Source organism: Anolis sagrei, chromosome X, assembly GCF_037176765.1.
Source record: "Anolis sagrei isolate rAnoSag1 chromosome X, rAnoSag1.mat, whole genome shotgun sequence".
NCBI lineage: Eukaryota > Metazoa > Chordata > Lepidosauria > Squamata > Dactyloidae > Anolis > Anolis sagrei.
Genome location: NC_090034.1, coordinates 25,919,587 through 25,936,576, shown reverse-complemented (window position 1 = coordinate 25,936,576; position 16,990 = coordinate 25,919,587). Strand labels below are relative to the sequence as shown.

General features: G+C 44.2%; 2 protein-coding genes across 2 annotated transcripts in view; one reads left to right on the top strand and one right to left on the bottom strand.

Moving 5' to 3' along the window:
• The window catches only part of KNOP1 (lysine rich nucleolar protein 1), a 268,616-nt gene that overhangs the window by 92,319 nt on the left and 159,307 nt on the right, over positions 1 to 16,990 (top strand). The gene's annotated exons all lie outside the window — the stretch shown is intronic.
• The window catches only part of LOC132781812 (cytoplasmic phosphatidylinositol transfer protein 1-like), a 63,817-nt gene that overhangs the window by 31,682 nt on the left and 15,145 nt on the right, over positions 1 to 16,990 (bottom strand). Inside the window, exon 3 of the mRNA XM_060786288.2 lies at positions 973 to 1,121. Coding sequence (XP_060642271.2) covers positions 973 to 1,121 — 149 coding nt within the window. The remainder of the gene's footprint in view (positions 1 to 972; positions 1,122 to 16,990) is intronic.

Genomic DNA, 16,990 nt, shown 5'->3' with positions numbered 1-16,990 from the left:
TGAGTTCAACAGCTATAAGAGGGTTCTGGCTGATCTTCATGGATCAGCTGAAATGGGAGTGCAGAACAGCTGATAAGAGGCTGTGGGCATTTGAACAGGTGTGTTGGAGGAGGAGAAGAAAAAGAAGGAGAAGGAGGGGGGTTATCCTACTTATATCTCAAGAAGGTGAAGGTGGTGGTGATGGTGGAGGAGGAGGAGGAGGAGCAGAAAAAGAACGAGAAAGAGGAGGTTATCCTACTTATATCTCGAGGAGGAGGTTATCCTGCTTATATCTCAAGAAGGAGGAGGAGAACGAGAAGAAGAAGGATGATATAATCCTGCTTTTATCTCAAGGAGGAGGAGGGTGAAGAGGAGGAGGAGAAAAAGGGAGGATGAGGTTATCCTACTTATATCTCAAGGAGGAGGAGGGGGAAGAGGAGGAGGAGGAGATCCTGCTTTTATCTCATGGAGGAGGAGGAGGAGGAGGAGGAGGAGGAGGAGGAGATTATCTTGCTTTTATCTCAAAGAAGAGAAAGATGAGGAGGAGGAGGAGGAGGAGGAGGAGGAGGAGGAGAAAAGGAAGGAGAAGGAGGAGGTTATCCTGCTTTTATTTCAAGGAGGAGATGATCCTGCTTTTATCTCTTGACTGAAAACCCAAAGAGGTTCAGAACATTAAGAACAAGAAAGCACTCTTTTCTGCAATTTTGGGAGGGTGTGGAATTCCACTTTATGCCTCCACCCAGCCCTGACCAACAGAGGGAACTGCCAAGAGACTGACCAGACCAGTCATAATTGGATGGAGTGAGTTTGTGGATGTTCTCTCTCACTGTCTCCTATAAAACACTCCCTAGTTCCATTAGCAATGTGTTGACAGAAGGCCTAGCCTTACTGGACCCAAACCCCAGCGATGGTGGGTTCTTTCCCTGCACATTAATGCACGCGCACATATGCTTAGTTCCCACGAGTGTGGAGTGATTCCACCACAGGCCTCACCTGGACAGGTGCACCCGCTTCTCGGTGAACTGGCCTCGGCCATGGACGGGGTCGTCGTGTGGCTCATTCTTCACCACTTCCACGCCTTCGCCTTTGTCACTCTCTTGGTGGCTGTGCTTGCTGATGGTGTACAGCTGCCCAACGCGGTACTGTTGGAGAAACACCAGAACACGGCCTTGAAACACAGTGAGGAGTTTGCCTGGGAGACGGGGAAGAGTGGGAGTGGATATATATGTCCCCCATCGCTCCATCTGTCCTCCCGCCAACTGAGTAAATACAACCTTCTGCTTTCGTGAGAAGCAGCAAGTGAGATTTCACACCACACACAAAGCTTTGTTCTGACCTTCATTCCCATTGTCCTTTATTCCAAGAGAAGGCTTGATAGTTTTACTTAGGTTTGTTACAACAAAGTTCTAAGGTCTTCAAATGGAGCCCCCGGTGGCGCAGTGGGTAAAAAGGAGCCTATTATAATAATAACTCATCATGCTGGAAGGACTGAAGACTGATAGGTCAAAGGTTCAAATCTGGGGAGAGCACGGATGAGCTCCCTCTGTCAGCTCCAGCTCCAGCTCCCCATGCAGGGGCACAAGAAAAGCCTTCCACAAGGATGGTAAACATCAAAAACATCCTTGCAGACAGTCAATTCACTCACACCAGAAGCTACTTGCAGTTTCTCAAGTCACTCCTGACATGGAAGAAAAAATAAGGCCTTCCAATGGGAGGAAGTGCAACAATCAGGACACCAGGGCTACAGGAAGGCAACTGGAAAATGGGGTTAATTTATAGAGCTCTGAAATGTCACTTTTCAGACTAGGATTCCAAGAATTCCTGGTTGGCAGGACCTAGAGTTTCCTAGAGAGTACAATTCCCCTGATTCTACAGCATTGAGTCATGGCAGTTAAAGTGGTTGAAAACTGCATCAGTTCTACCGTGTGGATGCATCCCCAGTAATGCCACAGAAGGGGGAAACGAGGGCTTTCCATAGACATTCAGTAGAACAGAGGTATCCCAGCTAAACTGGAATTAAATTATGCTAGGCTGCTTGGCAGAGATACATGTTGTGCTTGTTCTCAGTATATCGAAGGGACGAGCAGATGAGGGATTGAGCCGTACTTGTATATTTCCCAATGAGCTTCAATTGATTGGCAAGCATTCCTGGCTCCCAATTATCAAAGAATAGCAACCATTAACATAATTCCTCCTCCGTCCTGGCTTGGATTACTAAAATGGAAAGCAGTATGTGTGTTTGTCTAGAAGTGGACTGTAATACGGTCCTGATTCTGACCACATTATTGTGGTTGGACTAAATGGCCTTTGGGGATCTCTTCCCAATCTATAATTCTGTGATCTTGGGGAGTCACGGTTTACAAACGAGGAGTTATTTTAATAGGTTCCTTTTTTCCAAGAGATAAGAACTCACTTTCTCCTTTCGTGGCATTACTGGGACTAAGAATATAGATCAGGCATGAGCAAACTTCGGCCCTCCAAGTGTTTTGGACTTCAGCTCCCACCATTCCTAACAGCCTCATGCCCTTTCCTTTTCCTTTTCCCTTTCCTTTTCCGCTTAAGCAGCTGAGGAGGAAAAGGAAGGGGCCTGAGGCTGTTAGGAATGGTGGGAGCTGAAGTCTAAAACATCTGGAGGGCCAAATTTTGCCCATGCCTGATATAGATCCTATAGCATCTAACTATACTGTAGAATTAATGCAGCTTGATACTGCCATAGCTGAATGGTATGGGATAAGGCGAAATCTCTAGGTCTTCCAGTGAAATCCTGTGGTTAACTTCTCCATCAGAGTATCTCCAAAGAGGTTTAACTCGGCTTCATTTGGGGAAGCGTAAACACAGCCCTTGTCAAAATATGTAGAGATAATCATCTCCACCCGAAAACAGTATTATTTCCACCAGATGCTCCCGCACCCGTTGGTCCTCCAAAACCGCTCAGATCCAAAGGAGACAAATGTTCTGATCTATTTTTACACATCACCGAGGCAGATCCAACTCGGTGTGCCACTCCGACTGAAGGAGGGGGCAGAAACCTGGCGTTTTACCACAAGAACAAAACATGCAGGAAGAGATGGTAGTAAGTTGCTAACAACCACCCACTCCTATCATCTGGCACAAATCCTCACTTTTGACCTGAAAGCGTACAGGGAACGTGAGTTGTGCCTCTGAATGCGCTGGGCTGCAGGCGAATGTACAGCACCAAATGTACAATGGCACGAAGGGAAGGGAAGAGAGAGAACGGCACCTACCATTCATGAACACAGAGACATCATTCGTCTGTACAAATCAATATATGCCTCTGTCATCTGAAAAGGGGCTTTTGTCCTTCGGAATGTGTCCAAAGGAGAGGCCCGTACCCTGAGACTCCAGATCTGGCCATGGTAGTCCACGCCTTGGTTCCTTTCCATCTGGACTACTGCAACACTCTCTACGTGGGGCTGCCTTTGAAGACATTTTAGAAGCTATAGCTAGACCAAGGATCGGCAGCTAGGTTACTAACTGGGGCCCTGTATAGAGAGAGAACCACTCCCATTTTATGACAGCTCTACTGGCTGCCGGTGCGCTTCTGGGTTACATACAACGTGCTGATCTTTACCTATAAAGCCCTAAATAGTTTGGGTCCAGGCTATGTGTCTAACCTCATCTCGGAGGAGACCCTGCTCTCAGTCCCACCTGTCACAAGCGCGGCTGGTGGGAATGAGAGAGGAGGCCTTCTCTGTGATTGCTCTCAGCCTCTGGAACTCCCTTCCTGAAGAAATAAAAATGGCTGCCACCCTCCTCTCCTTCAAGAAGCTTCTGAAAACATTCTTATGCACCTTAGCATACGGAGAGGAGGAGGACTAGCGCAGTTTAATTAGCACTTTATGGCTGCTTCAGTCTATTTTAAATCACAACTAATGTCAGGCATTGTTTACATTTTAGCCATTTAATTGTCTAGGATATATGTCTTTTCTGCAATTATGTTTTATTAGTGTAATTATGATTTATTTAAGTATCTGTATATTACTTTAATTTTCATTTGGTAACAAGTTTATTAATGTCTGTTTCACATTTTTGATGTTTTGTGATTCTAATTATGGCATTGAATATTTGTCTTTTTATAAGTATGTAAATTGCCCTGAGTACCCTCAGGGAGAGAGGGCGGTCTAGAAATAAGTTGTTGTTTTTGTTGTTGTTGTTGTTGTTGTTGTTATGCCAATACTGTCAAGAGGCCAATGAGACCTATCAGATTTGGTTGACAACTGTAAAGAGGTATTTATTTATTTATTTATTCATTCATTCATTCATTCATTTGCAGTACTTATATTCCGCCCTTCTCACCCCAAAGCGGACTCAGGGCGGATCACAGAACATGGCAAACCTTCAATGCTGATTATACAATGACAAGACAGAGGTATTTATATAGGCTTTTCCCCATCTTTCAGTATTTTTGGAGGCTGTGCTCAATATGTCCTGAGGTACATATCTTAGGAAGTACAGACATTTCATTAATCCATTTAATATACATATAAAGGTTGAATATATTTTTCTTGTCTTTTTGATTTTGGAATACTTATCTATACATATGCATATGGAATGAGAGAGAGGGGGCGGATCTTGTAGATAGGAGCCAAGTCTGAACAGGGACCTTTCTGAAGTGTAACTCCAGCATATGAATGATATAATATATATATTTAGCTGATAATTACTCTTCCAGGATTTTCCTGCTTAATGCTAGATTTCTCTTTCTTCCCATTGTCTTAGCCCCATTGTTAACTAGGAGTCATTTGTAAGTTGGATGTTTCTAACTAGATAAGGTAAAGGTAAAGGTCTTCCCTTGACATTAAGTCCAGTCGTGTCCAACTCGGGTGTAGTGCTCATCTCCATTTCTAAGCCAAAGAGCCAGCGTTGTCCGTAGGCACCTCCAAGGTCATGTGGCCAGCATGACTTCATTACCTTCTCGCCGGAGCGATACCTATTGATCTACTCATTTGCATGTTTTCAAACTGCTCGGTTGGCAGAAGCTGGGGCTGACAACGGAAGCTCATGCTGCTCCCCAGATTCAAACTTGCGACCTTTTTGTCCACAAGCTCAGCAGCTCAGCGGTTTAATCCACTGCGGCACCAGGGGCTCTAACTAAGGGGTTGCCTATACATAGCCTAAATAAAGCTAGTTTTATAACATAATTAAATAATGTTGTCAAAGGCTTTCATGGTTGGAATCACAGCCCAAAAAACCCACACCAACACAATTAAATAATGTTTCTGCACCATGAAGCATCAGAAAGCAAAAGTGTCATTCTCTCAACCACCCATTTGGGGGTTATTTTGTATATGGGATTCTCTAGGGATATACGTGAGGCATGAAGCCCTCCATGTCTTGCTGGATAGTAAGTCCCATCAACCTTGCATTATGAATGACAAAGGATGATGGGAGTCGCAATCAGACAAGCTCTAGAGGGCAACAGGTTCCTCACCCTTATTTAGATCCCCATCAAAACAACTGACTTTTAACCCACTAAGGCAGTGAAAAGCAAAGAACTTGGGTTTTGGCACCCAATCAACCTGTTAAATAGCATGGAAATATATCTTGCAATACATATATCTGAACGCAAGAAAACCTTTTCGCAGAGAGACTGACTTCAAAAGAACTTTTAGATGGGAACGAGCTTTGTTAATGAGGCACGGGAACAAAGTCACGACAATTTCCGTGAGGCTAAGTACAGTTCAGAATCTGTAGAGCATTGGAAGCTATTTATTCTCATTTGCCAGAACACGAATGCATAAGGGGGGGGGGGGGGGCACACACATGTGCGCAGCAATTAACGTTCTCCGAGAGGAATCTGAAAACATCTTAAATACATTTTGCTCAATTATGGAATGTGCGTTTACATTATGGCTTAAATGGTTTTAAATTAAACAAAACACACATCATAATTTCAATGCATAAATACAGAGGAAACAAATCTTGGTCGGAAGACAACAATTTGGGTCCCTAAAGAGCAATAACATTTGACAGGAGGGAGGAATGCATAGCAATTGCCGCAGAGATCTGTCACATCGGGGAAACGGAGGACAGGTACATTTTGATGGCCTTTCCTGTTTGGGGACATTGGTTGCTGAATGCTTCTAGCAGTCAGCCAGAGTAATCCCATGATGTACATCAATAGGATTGATCTAGTCTGCATTCAGCAAATGGATTCAAGTGGCCTCCCTCCCATAGTCAGAACTACTATAAGGACCCATGCTATTCTTTTCCTCAACCTGGGATGATATTGTGGAGTCTCCTTCTCTCCAGAAGAGAATGGCTGCCTGAAACCATCTCAGGAGATGAGAAGATGTTCATTAGAGCATCTTGTTGGAGTTTTTCCTGGGGCTGTTCAACCATTATTGCCATCTGAAGCAGGCAGACTTCCTAGACCCATCTACACTGCCATATAAAGCTGTTTCACAATGTAACCACATTGAACTGGATTATGTGGCAGTATAGACCAAGCATAGTCAAACTTAGGTCCTCCAGGTGTTTTGGACTTCAACTCCCACAATTCCTAATAGTCTACAGGCTGTTAGGAATTGTGGGAGTTGAAGTCCAAAACACATGGAGGGCTGAAGTTTGCCCATGCCTGGTCTATACTGCCACATAATCCAATTCAATCTGAGTCTACACTGACCATTATAATACACTACAGTCTGCATTATATGATAGTGTAGATGGGTGTCTATGCCATAGAATCATAGAATAATAGAGTTGGAAGATACCACGTGGGCCATCTAGTCCAACCCCCTTCTGCCATGGAGGAAAGCAAAGAATCCCTGACAGATGCCCACCCAGCCTTTGTTTCAAAGTTTCCAAAGAGCTTCCAATGCATACCAAGGCAGAGAGTCCCACTGCTGAACAGCTCTCCTTACAGTCAGGAAGTTCTTCCTGATAAAGTTCAGGTGGAATCTCCTTTCCTGTCATTTGAACCCATGGCTCCATTGAGTCCAAGTTTCCAGGGCAGCAGAAAACAAGCCTGCTCCCTCTTCCTTATGACACCCTTTCAGATATTTATACATGGCAATCTTGTCTCGTCTCAGCCTTCTCTTCTGAGGCTAAACAAACTCAGATGTTTAAGATACTCCTCAGAGGGATTCATGGTCTCCAGATCTTTGATCATTTTTATCACGCTCTTCCTCTGGACTCCTTCCAGCTTAGAGTCAATCTCTCTTTTGAACTGTGGGGCCCAGCATTGGACACAGTATTCGAGGTGTGGTCTAACCAAAGCATAATACAAAGGCAAAATGATTTCCCTCGATCTAGACACTGGACTCCTTTGGATGCAGCCAAAAATCTCACTGGTTTTTGAGCTGCTGCATCACACTCTTGGCTCATGTTCAGCTTATTGTCCACGGAGACTCCAAGATCTTTTTCACATATGGCTCTGTTGTGGAGCCAGGCATCTCTCATTCTGTATTTTTACATTTCATTTTTTCTGCCTAAGGGAAGTATCTTGCATTTGTCCTTGTTGAAATTCATTGTGTTAGTTTTGGTTCTCTAATCTGTTGAGGTCATTTTGCATCCTGATCCTGTCCTCTGAAGTATTAGATCACCCTCCTTGTTTGCTCCCATCTGCAAACTTGGTAAGTATTCCCTCTAAACCAGGGGTCCTCAAACTTTTTGAGCAGGGGGCCAGTTCACTGTCCCTCAAACCATTGGAGGGCCGGACTATAGTTTACACGGGAACAAACAATATTTAAAATGAAAAACAAGTAATGTTAAAATTATTTATTTATTTGCCATACTTGTACCCTGCCCTTCTCTACTCTGACAGGGGAACTCAAGGCAGCTTTACAATGGCACAATGTTATGCCTCAAAACAATCAAAACTGGAGGAGAACAACTAATTTCAAAGTAAGGGCCGCACAATTAAACAGGAAATAACACTTTTAAACCAGGAACAGATTTTTGTTTTATAAATGTATTATGTTTATTTATACACCACTTTTTGTCTCCACGAGGAGACTGTGGGCCCTTCCAGACAGGCCCTATATCCCAGGATCTGACCCAGGTTTTCTGCTTTAAACTGGATTATATGTGTCTGCACTGGCAGATAATCTGGGATAAACAGAAATGCAAGCTGCTTTGGCCCCTTCCACACAGCTGTATAAAATCCACACTTAACTGGCTTATATGGCAGTGTGGACTCTGATAATGCAGTTCAAAGCAGATATTGTGGACTCAAACAATGATAGATCTGGACCAAACTTGGCACTGATACTCAATATGTCCAAATGTGAACACTGGTGGCATTTGGGGGTTGTATTTGCTGGGATTTATAGTTCACCTGCAATCCAAGAGCATTCTGAACTCCACCAATGATGGAATTGAACCAGTCTTGGTACACAGAACTCCCATGAACAACAGAAAATACTGGGTTTGGTGGGCACTGACCTTGAGTTTTGGAGTTGTAGTTCACCTGCCTCCATAAATCACTGTGGACTCAATGATAGATCTGGACCAAACTTGGCACTGATATTCCATATGCCCAAATGTGAACACTGGTGAAGTATGGGGGAAATAGAATCTTGACATTTGGGAGTTGTAGTTGCTGGGATTTATAGTTCACCTACAATCAAAGAGCATTCTGAGCCCCATTAACGATGGAATTGAACCAAACTTGGCACACAGTTCTCCCATGAACAACAGAAAATACTGGAAGGGTTTGGTGGGCAGTGTCCTTTGGTTTTGGAGTTGTAGTTCGCCTGCCTCCATAAATCACTGTGGACTCAATGATAGATCTGGACCAAACTTGGCACTGATACTCAATATGTCCAAATGTGAACACTGGTGGCATTTGGGGGTTGTATTTGCTGGGATTTATAGTTCACCTGCAAACTTGGCACTGATATTCCAAATGTGCCAAACCTTTTCACAGCGGCGCTGAGGGGGCTTGTTCTCCCAGCGCGGCTGGGAGTGGAGCGGGAGGTGCCTCATGGCCGTGGAGAGTAGAGCGGCCGGAGCAGAGGGTGTCCGCAATTGGCGGGTCCTCTGCAGAAAAGAGGGTGGGCGTGGCCAGGGAAGCTGGCGTTCCCTGGCCATGCCCACCCGGCGCTGCTCTTCCAATTGTGGACACCCTCTGCTCCGGCCGCTCTGTAATGCAGAGGACCCACCTGGGAGGCTTCTCCCTCCCACACAGGCAGAGCGGCCGGAGCAGATGGTGTCCGTGATTGGCGGAGCAGCGCCAGGTGGGCATGGCCAGGGAATGCCGGCTTCCCTGGCCACGCCCACCCTCTGTTCTGCAGAGGACCTACCTGGGAGGCTTCTCCCTGGCCATGCCGAGCCACGCCGGGTGGGCGTGGCCAGGTCAGGCCGCGTGGGCTGGAGAAATGCTCTCGGCGGGCCGCATACGGCCCGTGGGCCGTAGTTTGGGGACCCCTGCTCTAAACCTTCATCCAAGTTATTAATAAAGGTGTTGAACAGAACTGGGCCCAGGACTAAATCCTGGCAACAAACAGTCACTTCTTTCCAGGATGAAGAAGAGGAACCGTTGGGGAAAAGCATCCTTTGGGTTCGGTCACTTTACCAATTCCAGATCCGCCTAACAGTAGTCTTGCCCAGTTCACATTTGACTAGTTGGCTTGCAAGAAGGTCATGGGGGACTTTGTCGAAGACCTAACTGAAATCAAGATATGCTCCATCCACAGCATTCTCTGCATATACCAAGCTTATAACTATCAAAAAAAGAGACAAGATGAGTCTGGCAATACTTATTCATGAGAAATCCATACTGAGTTTTAGTGACCATAGCATTCATTTCTAAGTGATTTAAGATTGCCTCCTTCATGATCTGCTCCAGAATCTTTCCTGGTATTGATGTCAGGCTGACTGGTTGCTGTTGTTTATTTGTTCAGTCACTTCCGACTCTTCGTGACTTCATCCCACACCAGAGCTCCCTGTCATTCGTCACCACCCCCAGCTCCTTCAGAGTCAAGCCAGTCACTTCAAGGATACCATCCATCCCTCTTGCCCTTGGTCGGCCCCTCTGCCTTTTTCCTTCCATTTTCCCCAGCATCATTGTCTTCTCTAAGCTGCCCTGTCTTCTCATTATGTGGCCAAAGTATACTTCATCTTTGTCGCTAATATCCTCTCTTCCAGTGAGCACTTGGGCATTATTTCCTGGAGTATGGAGTGGTTGGATATCCTTGCGATCCAAGGCACTCTCAGAATTTTCCTCCAACACCACAGTTCAAAAGCATCTATCTTCCTTCGCTCAGCCTTCCTTATGGTCCAGCTCTCACATCCATAGGTCACTATGGGGAATACCATTGCTTTAACTATGCAGATCTTCATTGCCAGTGTGATGGCTGACTGGACATTGGTCATTATTTGGGTTCTCTTTTTTCCCTTCTTGAAGATCAGGACCACATTTGTCCTCCTTCAATCTGCTGGGACTTCTCTTCTCCAAGAATTCTCAGAGATTATTGCCAGTGGTTCGGAAATGACTTCTGCTAGTTCCTTCAATACTCTTGGATGTAGTTCATCTGGCCTGGAGAGTTGAATTCTTTAGTGTAGCCAGGTATTCCTGGACTACTTCTTTACTGGTTTTGGGTTGCATTTCCCCTATTTCCTCTTTGGCTTTATACTGGTCAGTTTGAACACCAATCCCCTTTTAGGAAAAGACTGAGGCAAAGAAAGTGTTGAGTACCAAATGGAGAAGCAAAACTGTCTTGCTTTTGCCTTGGCTGTCTTGTACACAGCCTGCCCTTTTGTTCCTTTCTCTACATCTGCAAAATATGGACCTCCCTGGTGGTGTAGTGGGTTAAACCCTTGTGCTGGCAGGACTGAAGACTGACACGTCGCAGGTTTGAATCTGGGGAGAGCGTGGAGGAGCTCCCTTTGTCAGCTCCAGCTCCCCATGTGGGAACATGAGAGAAGCCTCCCACAAGGATGGTAAAACATCAAAAACATTCGGGCATCCCCTGGGCAACGTCCTTGCAGACAGCCAATTATCTCAGACTAGAAGTGACTTGCAGTTTCTCAAGTCGTTCCTGACACACACACAAAAAAAATCTGCAAAATATAGATGAGGTGACTCTACCATCCTCACCTTGCTTTCCTTGCATGCTTTTTGAACATTTTCTTCTGAATAGGAAGCCTTGGAGCTTCAAAAGCCACCATGATGTATTTTGCACCTTCTGGCTGGCCCAATAAAGGCATCGCCACTTGACCATCCCTAGATTTGGTTGCATGATGAACAACGCCAGCCCTGCAGAGAAGCCTAGCACCTTAACCTACTATTTAAGCTGGGCACTGGTTCTTCCAAGTGAGCTCAATTTAGAACTTCAAATCTGGGCAATGTGTGCTTTGCTTTGGTTCTGGCCCAACTTAAACCCCCCAGTTTCCAGCGCTTTCTGGATTGCAAGGAAGAATTATGATTTGGAGTTGCACATTCAGTCCTGGGAAATGGAAAGCTGTCCAACCATAGCGGCTTGATGTTTGCATGTGTGGGCTTGGGTAACTATGGAAAGGGAGGAAGAAAGAAAGAAGCCTCACCCACTGAATGCCGCTGTCTCTCCAGGAGACGGGCTGAAACGTGAAAGCTTTTGCCTCTCCTGTAAAATCAATTGTTCACATTATGCAACATCCCTGAAAAATGTGGCTTTGATTAGCCTACTTCTTGTTTCATTGGGGCCATTGCTATGAGTGATTCACAACCACATGAGTTTTGAATGCTTTCCTCCCATGGATTGATGCTGACCATAGAATGGAGTTCAAATTATATTATATGGCAGTGTAGAATCCAGCCCAGTAGGCCAAAGGATTAAAAACCATTAGGTGCTTGTTAAAAAACTTTTAAATAACTATAGTTATGCATGCATGCAGTGTGATTATGACCCTTTCTACGCTGCCAATCCAGATTATCTGCTTTGAACTGGATTATCTGATAGTGTAGATTCATATAATCCAACTCAAAGCAGATAATCTGGATTATCTACTTTGATAATCTGGATTATATGGCAGTGTAGAAGGGGTCTTACTCTATTTTGGCCGGCTTGTATGGCGAAGTAAGTAAGAAGGTACCATTCCAGAACCGAGGATGCATCCACACTGCAGAATTAATGCAGTTCAGCATCACTTAAACCACTGTATCTTAATGCAATGAAATCCTAGGCACTGTAGATTTACAAGGCCTTTAGCCTTCTCTGTCAAAAAATGGTGCCTCACCAAACGACAACTCCCAGAATTGCAAAGAATGGAGCCATGGACGTTGAAGTGGTGCCGAACTGCATTAGCTCTTCCTCTTGGGGGGGGGGGGGGGAGGAAGAACATCTGGTGAAATTCAGGCTGGAGTTGGAACATGAACCTCGTTCTTCCCCTTTTTAGTCCACCCCTTGAGCTCTGGTTTGTAGCAGCTTCCAGAGTAAACCCCAAATCCTGAATTCTTTCCAAGGGGAGGCAGCAGATGAGCTAAATCCAGGGCTGCTGAACTCTTCCTCCTTAGGATCCCTTCTATAAAGGGGGTTGGTTCCACAGCGTAAACATCACCAGCTCCCCAAAATCCATCGGGCTGGAGCGAATCCTGAAGGCTGGAGCTGGGACTGTTTCTCAGCCTCACAAAAAAGAACAGAGGAAAAAAAGAGGCAGCTGGGATGAAAAGAGCTACTTTTAGCCGACGCACCAAGAAAGAGAGGCTGAATCACACAACACTGTATGAAACCTCAACCACTAGGCTTGCCTTTCACCAGCTGCAAGGTTTCCAAAGGAGGGTAAATTACAACTCCCATTACATATACAAAAATCTGGATTGCTGGGAGTTTTTCTGGCTGAATGGCCATGTTCCAGTAGCATTCTCTCCTGAATCTGTGGCTAATGGCATCTTCAGAGGTCTGTTGAAAATGAGGCAAGTGGAGTGTACATATATCTGTGAAATAATGTCCAGGGTGTGAGAAAGGGTTCTTGTGTGTTTGAAGCAAGTGTGAATGCTGCAATTAGCCATCTTGAATATATTATTATTATTATTATTATTATTATTATTATTATTATTGGATTGTTGTAGGTTTTTCGGGCTATATGGCCATGTTCTAGGAGCATTCTCTCCTGACGTTTCGCCTGCATCTATACAAGCATCCTCAGAGGTTGTGAGACTTTTAAAAAATACAGATTTTAAAACAGGATGTTTAATCCTGTTTTAAAATCTGTTTTTAAAAGTTTTAAATTATATATTGTATTGCTTTTAGTGTTAGTTGCATTGGATCCCTTTTTAGAAAGGTAAAGTGAGATAGAAATAAATACATTATCCATCATCATCATCATCATCATCACCTCAAAACCTCTGAGGATGCCGGCCATAGATGCAGGTGAAATGTCAGGAGAGAATGCTTATAGAACATGGCCATATAGCCTGAAAAACCTACAACAACCCAGTGATTCCAGCCATGAAAGCCTTTGACAATACATTATTATTATTATTATTATTATTATTATTATTATTATTATTTATACCCCCTTATCTCCCCAAAGGGGATTCAAAGTGGCTGATTAGCACTGAGCAGCTTTGCAACTGCAAAGCATAGCTGTTGCGGCCTAGAGGCACCCTATGTTTGGGAGGTATTGACTGGCACCTGTTTCTGAATGGTGTTCTTTATTTACTGTCTTGATTCTGCAGTTTTTAATACTGGTAACCAGATTTTGTTCAAGCTTGTTAACAGTGACATTCATGCTTGCTTCAAACACACAAGGGCTCTTTCTCCCACCCTGGACATTATTCCACTGGTATATATATACCCCACTTGCCTCATCTCCAACAGACCTCTGAACAAACCTCTAAGGATGCCTGCCACAGGTGCAGGCAAAACGTCAGGAGAGAATACTGTTGGAACAGGACCATACAACCTGGAAAAACTCACAGCAATCCAGCGATTCCAGCCATGAAAGCTTTTGACAACACCAAAAAATCCCTCACAAAATATGGCATCCTATGGCATCCCCTGAAACAGGTTGTTATGACACATTCCCAACAAATCTTCATGATTTCCAAAGGGGAAAAGCTACTTCAAAGAGGATTCTGACAAGAGGATTCTGGGTGTGGCAATCCGATAGAGACAAACCCAAGGATTGCCAGATGCGGCGGTGTATTATTTGGAGGAAGGAACCAAAACAACCACCTTTGTGGATTCCAAGGAATCATAGAATCATAGAGTTGGAAGAGACCTCAAGGGCCATCCAGTCCAACCCCCTGCCAAGAAGCAGGAATATTGCATTCAAAGGAAGGCCAATTGTGGAAGGCATGCATGGGGTCGTCGCAGTGAATGAAGAGTCGACTTGAAGGCACTCACATATTATTTGCAAAACTGTTGGGGCATGTTAAGTCTGAAACCTTGCGCCTCAGAGTTTGGCCTCTTTGAGGAATGCCATGCGGAGCCTGTGTAATCATCAACATGGTTGCCAAGGCTCCGTGCCTCCAGGGCAGGAGAGCATGTTAGGCATTCCAGCCAGGCTTGAATACGTCTGCCTGAGACGCCAGCCAAGGCAGGAGGAGCCGCCCATTCCCTTTCTATGGTTGCAGACAGAACACAAAAACATATTTGCCCCGAGCTGCGCTTTCCCTATCTTCAAGTAATACCTTTCACCCACTCCTTACGGCTGGATCCACACTGCTATATAACCCAGATTATGATCAAATCAGATAATCTACATCATCTGTTCAACAATCCAGTTCAATGTATCTACTCTGCTATATCATCCAATTCAAAACAGATAATCTGGATTTTATATGTCAGTGTAGATGGGGCCCCAGATTAGTTAAGACACTGGCTACTTAAGGATTTAAGAAACCCAACACTCCTCCATGTTTTGGACTACAAATCCCAAAGACTATAACCAGCATGGCAATCGTCCACATCATAGATTTAATGCAGTCCGACTCCACTTTAGCTGCCATGACTCAATGCTATGGAAAGATGGGAGTTGTAGTTTAGTGAACCACCAGGATTCTTTGGCAGGAATGGCTAAAGGACTCCTAAAAGTACACAGCCTTGAGTCTCGCCAGTAAAAACGGTGTCAAACTGGTTAATCTGACAGCGTGGATGCACCACATGAAAGCGACAGCTGAAGAGGAAGTGTGATTTTATATTATTATTATTATTATTATTATTCAAAAGGAGTCGATGAATAAGGTATAGGTAGAGAGCTCAAGGAAGTTTGTAGGGTCATTTCTTTGTTTCTATTTTGGTTTTATCTGAATTTATTTATTTATTTACAGTATTTATATTCCGCCCTACTCACTCCGAAGGGGAGACTGGATGGATCACAGTACACATATACAGCAAACATTCAGTGTTGTTATACACTGACAAGACGGACAACTGAGTGTGCATATGTGTGTGTGTGTGTATGTATACATATACATATAGGCTTTCCCATCTTTGGCATCTTGGAGGCTGTGCTTGGTTCTGGCCACAGGGGGATGAAGGAGGTGCTGTCACTCTGTCTTCCATAAACTTCCTCCTTGATAGAATTGCTGTCATTTTTCTGGCATTTCCTTAGGGGTACCTTAAATACCGCCCCATTTTAAAGCGGTCCCTATTTATCTACTCACAATGCTATTTTCAAACTGCTGGGCTTCAAACTGTCAGCTTTTTGATTGGCAAGATTTACTGCAGCTGACAGTTAACCTGCTGTTAACCCTTAGTTATTTTTCATAGTTGTTTAGTTTCAGTCTTGTAGCAGTAGATATAATGTAGCTGTGTAATTTTTAGGATCTGAATATTACTTCTGACCTGAACTCCCATCAGGTCTCATAGGTCCCCATCTACACTGCCATATAACGCAGTTTGGAACTATATTATATGGTTAGTATAGATTTATCTAATGCATTATATGAGTTCTAGTTTTACTCTCCAGAGCAGTAGAAAATAAGTTTGCTCCATGTTCTTCAGGACATCTCTTCAGGGATATAAAGCCTATCAGTCTTCTCTCCTCAAAGCTAACCCTCTCCAGTTTCCTAGAATTGTTTCAAGCTGATTACCATTTTGGAAACCCTCCTCTTTTTGAACTATGATGTCCAAATCTGGACAGAATATTCCAGGTGAGGTTTGACCAATGCAAAATAGGCTGTTGGTATAAGTCAGATATCCTTTATCTGGAATGTTTGGGTCCAGAAGTGTTCTGGGTTTGTTTGGAGTTTCCTTTGCAATACATGCTTTTGTATATAATAAGATATCTTGGACTTGGTAGCAAGCCTCAACATGAAATCACATAGGTTTCATATATACCTTATACTCATCGCTTGAAAGTAAGTCCATGCAATATTTTTGAATATGTTTGTGTACACTGAATGACCAGAAAGCAAAGGTCTCAGCCACCCATACAATAATGGCAGAGTATTTTTGGATTTGGAAATTCCAAGTATGGGATTCTCGATCTACCGGACTTCCCTTGATCTGCCGTCCTGTTAATATAATGCAGTTTCAACCTACATTATATGGCAGTCTAGAGGGGAACCGTAAACACCTGGAGGGTTTTTTCCCACCAAAAAGGGCTTGCTGCGTGACTGACAGAGACTTGCATAGAAACGTAATCCTTGTTATCAGTCCAATAGGCTAAAAAGAGTCCTCTGCACAACCTGACGAACGTTCCATTGTGTTGGACTCCAACTTCCATCATCCCCAGGTGACTTTGTATTCCACCTAACATTGTCTGCCATAAACCTTCCTGGATGGCTCATGCTAAAAAAGTTTTGTGATTCTAGCAAAAGGGCAGCTTGCCTAGAAGGACGCCTTATAAAAGCGGTGTTTCACTGCACATTCCAAGGGATTAGGTTGGGATCGGCATGCACACACAAGCAGGAAAATGCTTACGAATGGGGCATTCATGCATCCCTCCCCTTTAAAAAGCCGCAGACACAAATAATGCAGTCTTACAAAATCTAAGATGGACCCCTTTTTAATGGCACCAAGAAGTCTGCAAAATCCCCCACTGAGAAATGATGGCAGCAACCATAACCCCATTCAACGACTTCATGTAAACATGGGGGGATCCTCACCACTGAAGGCAC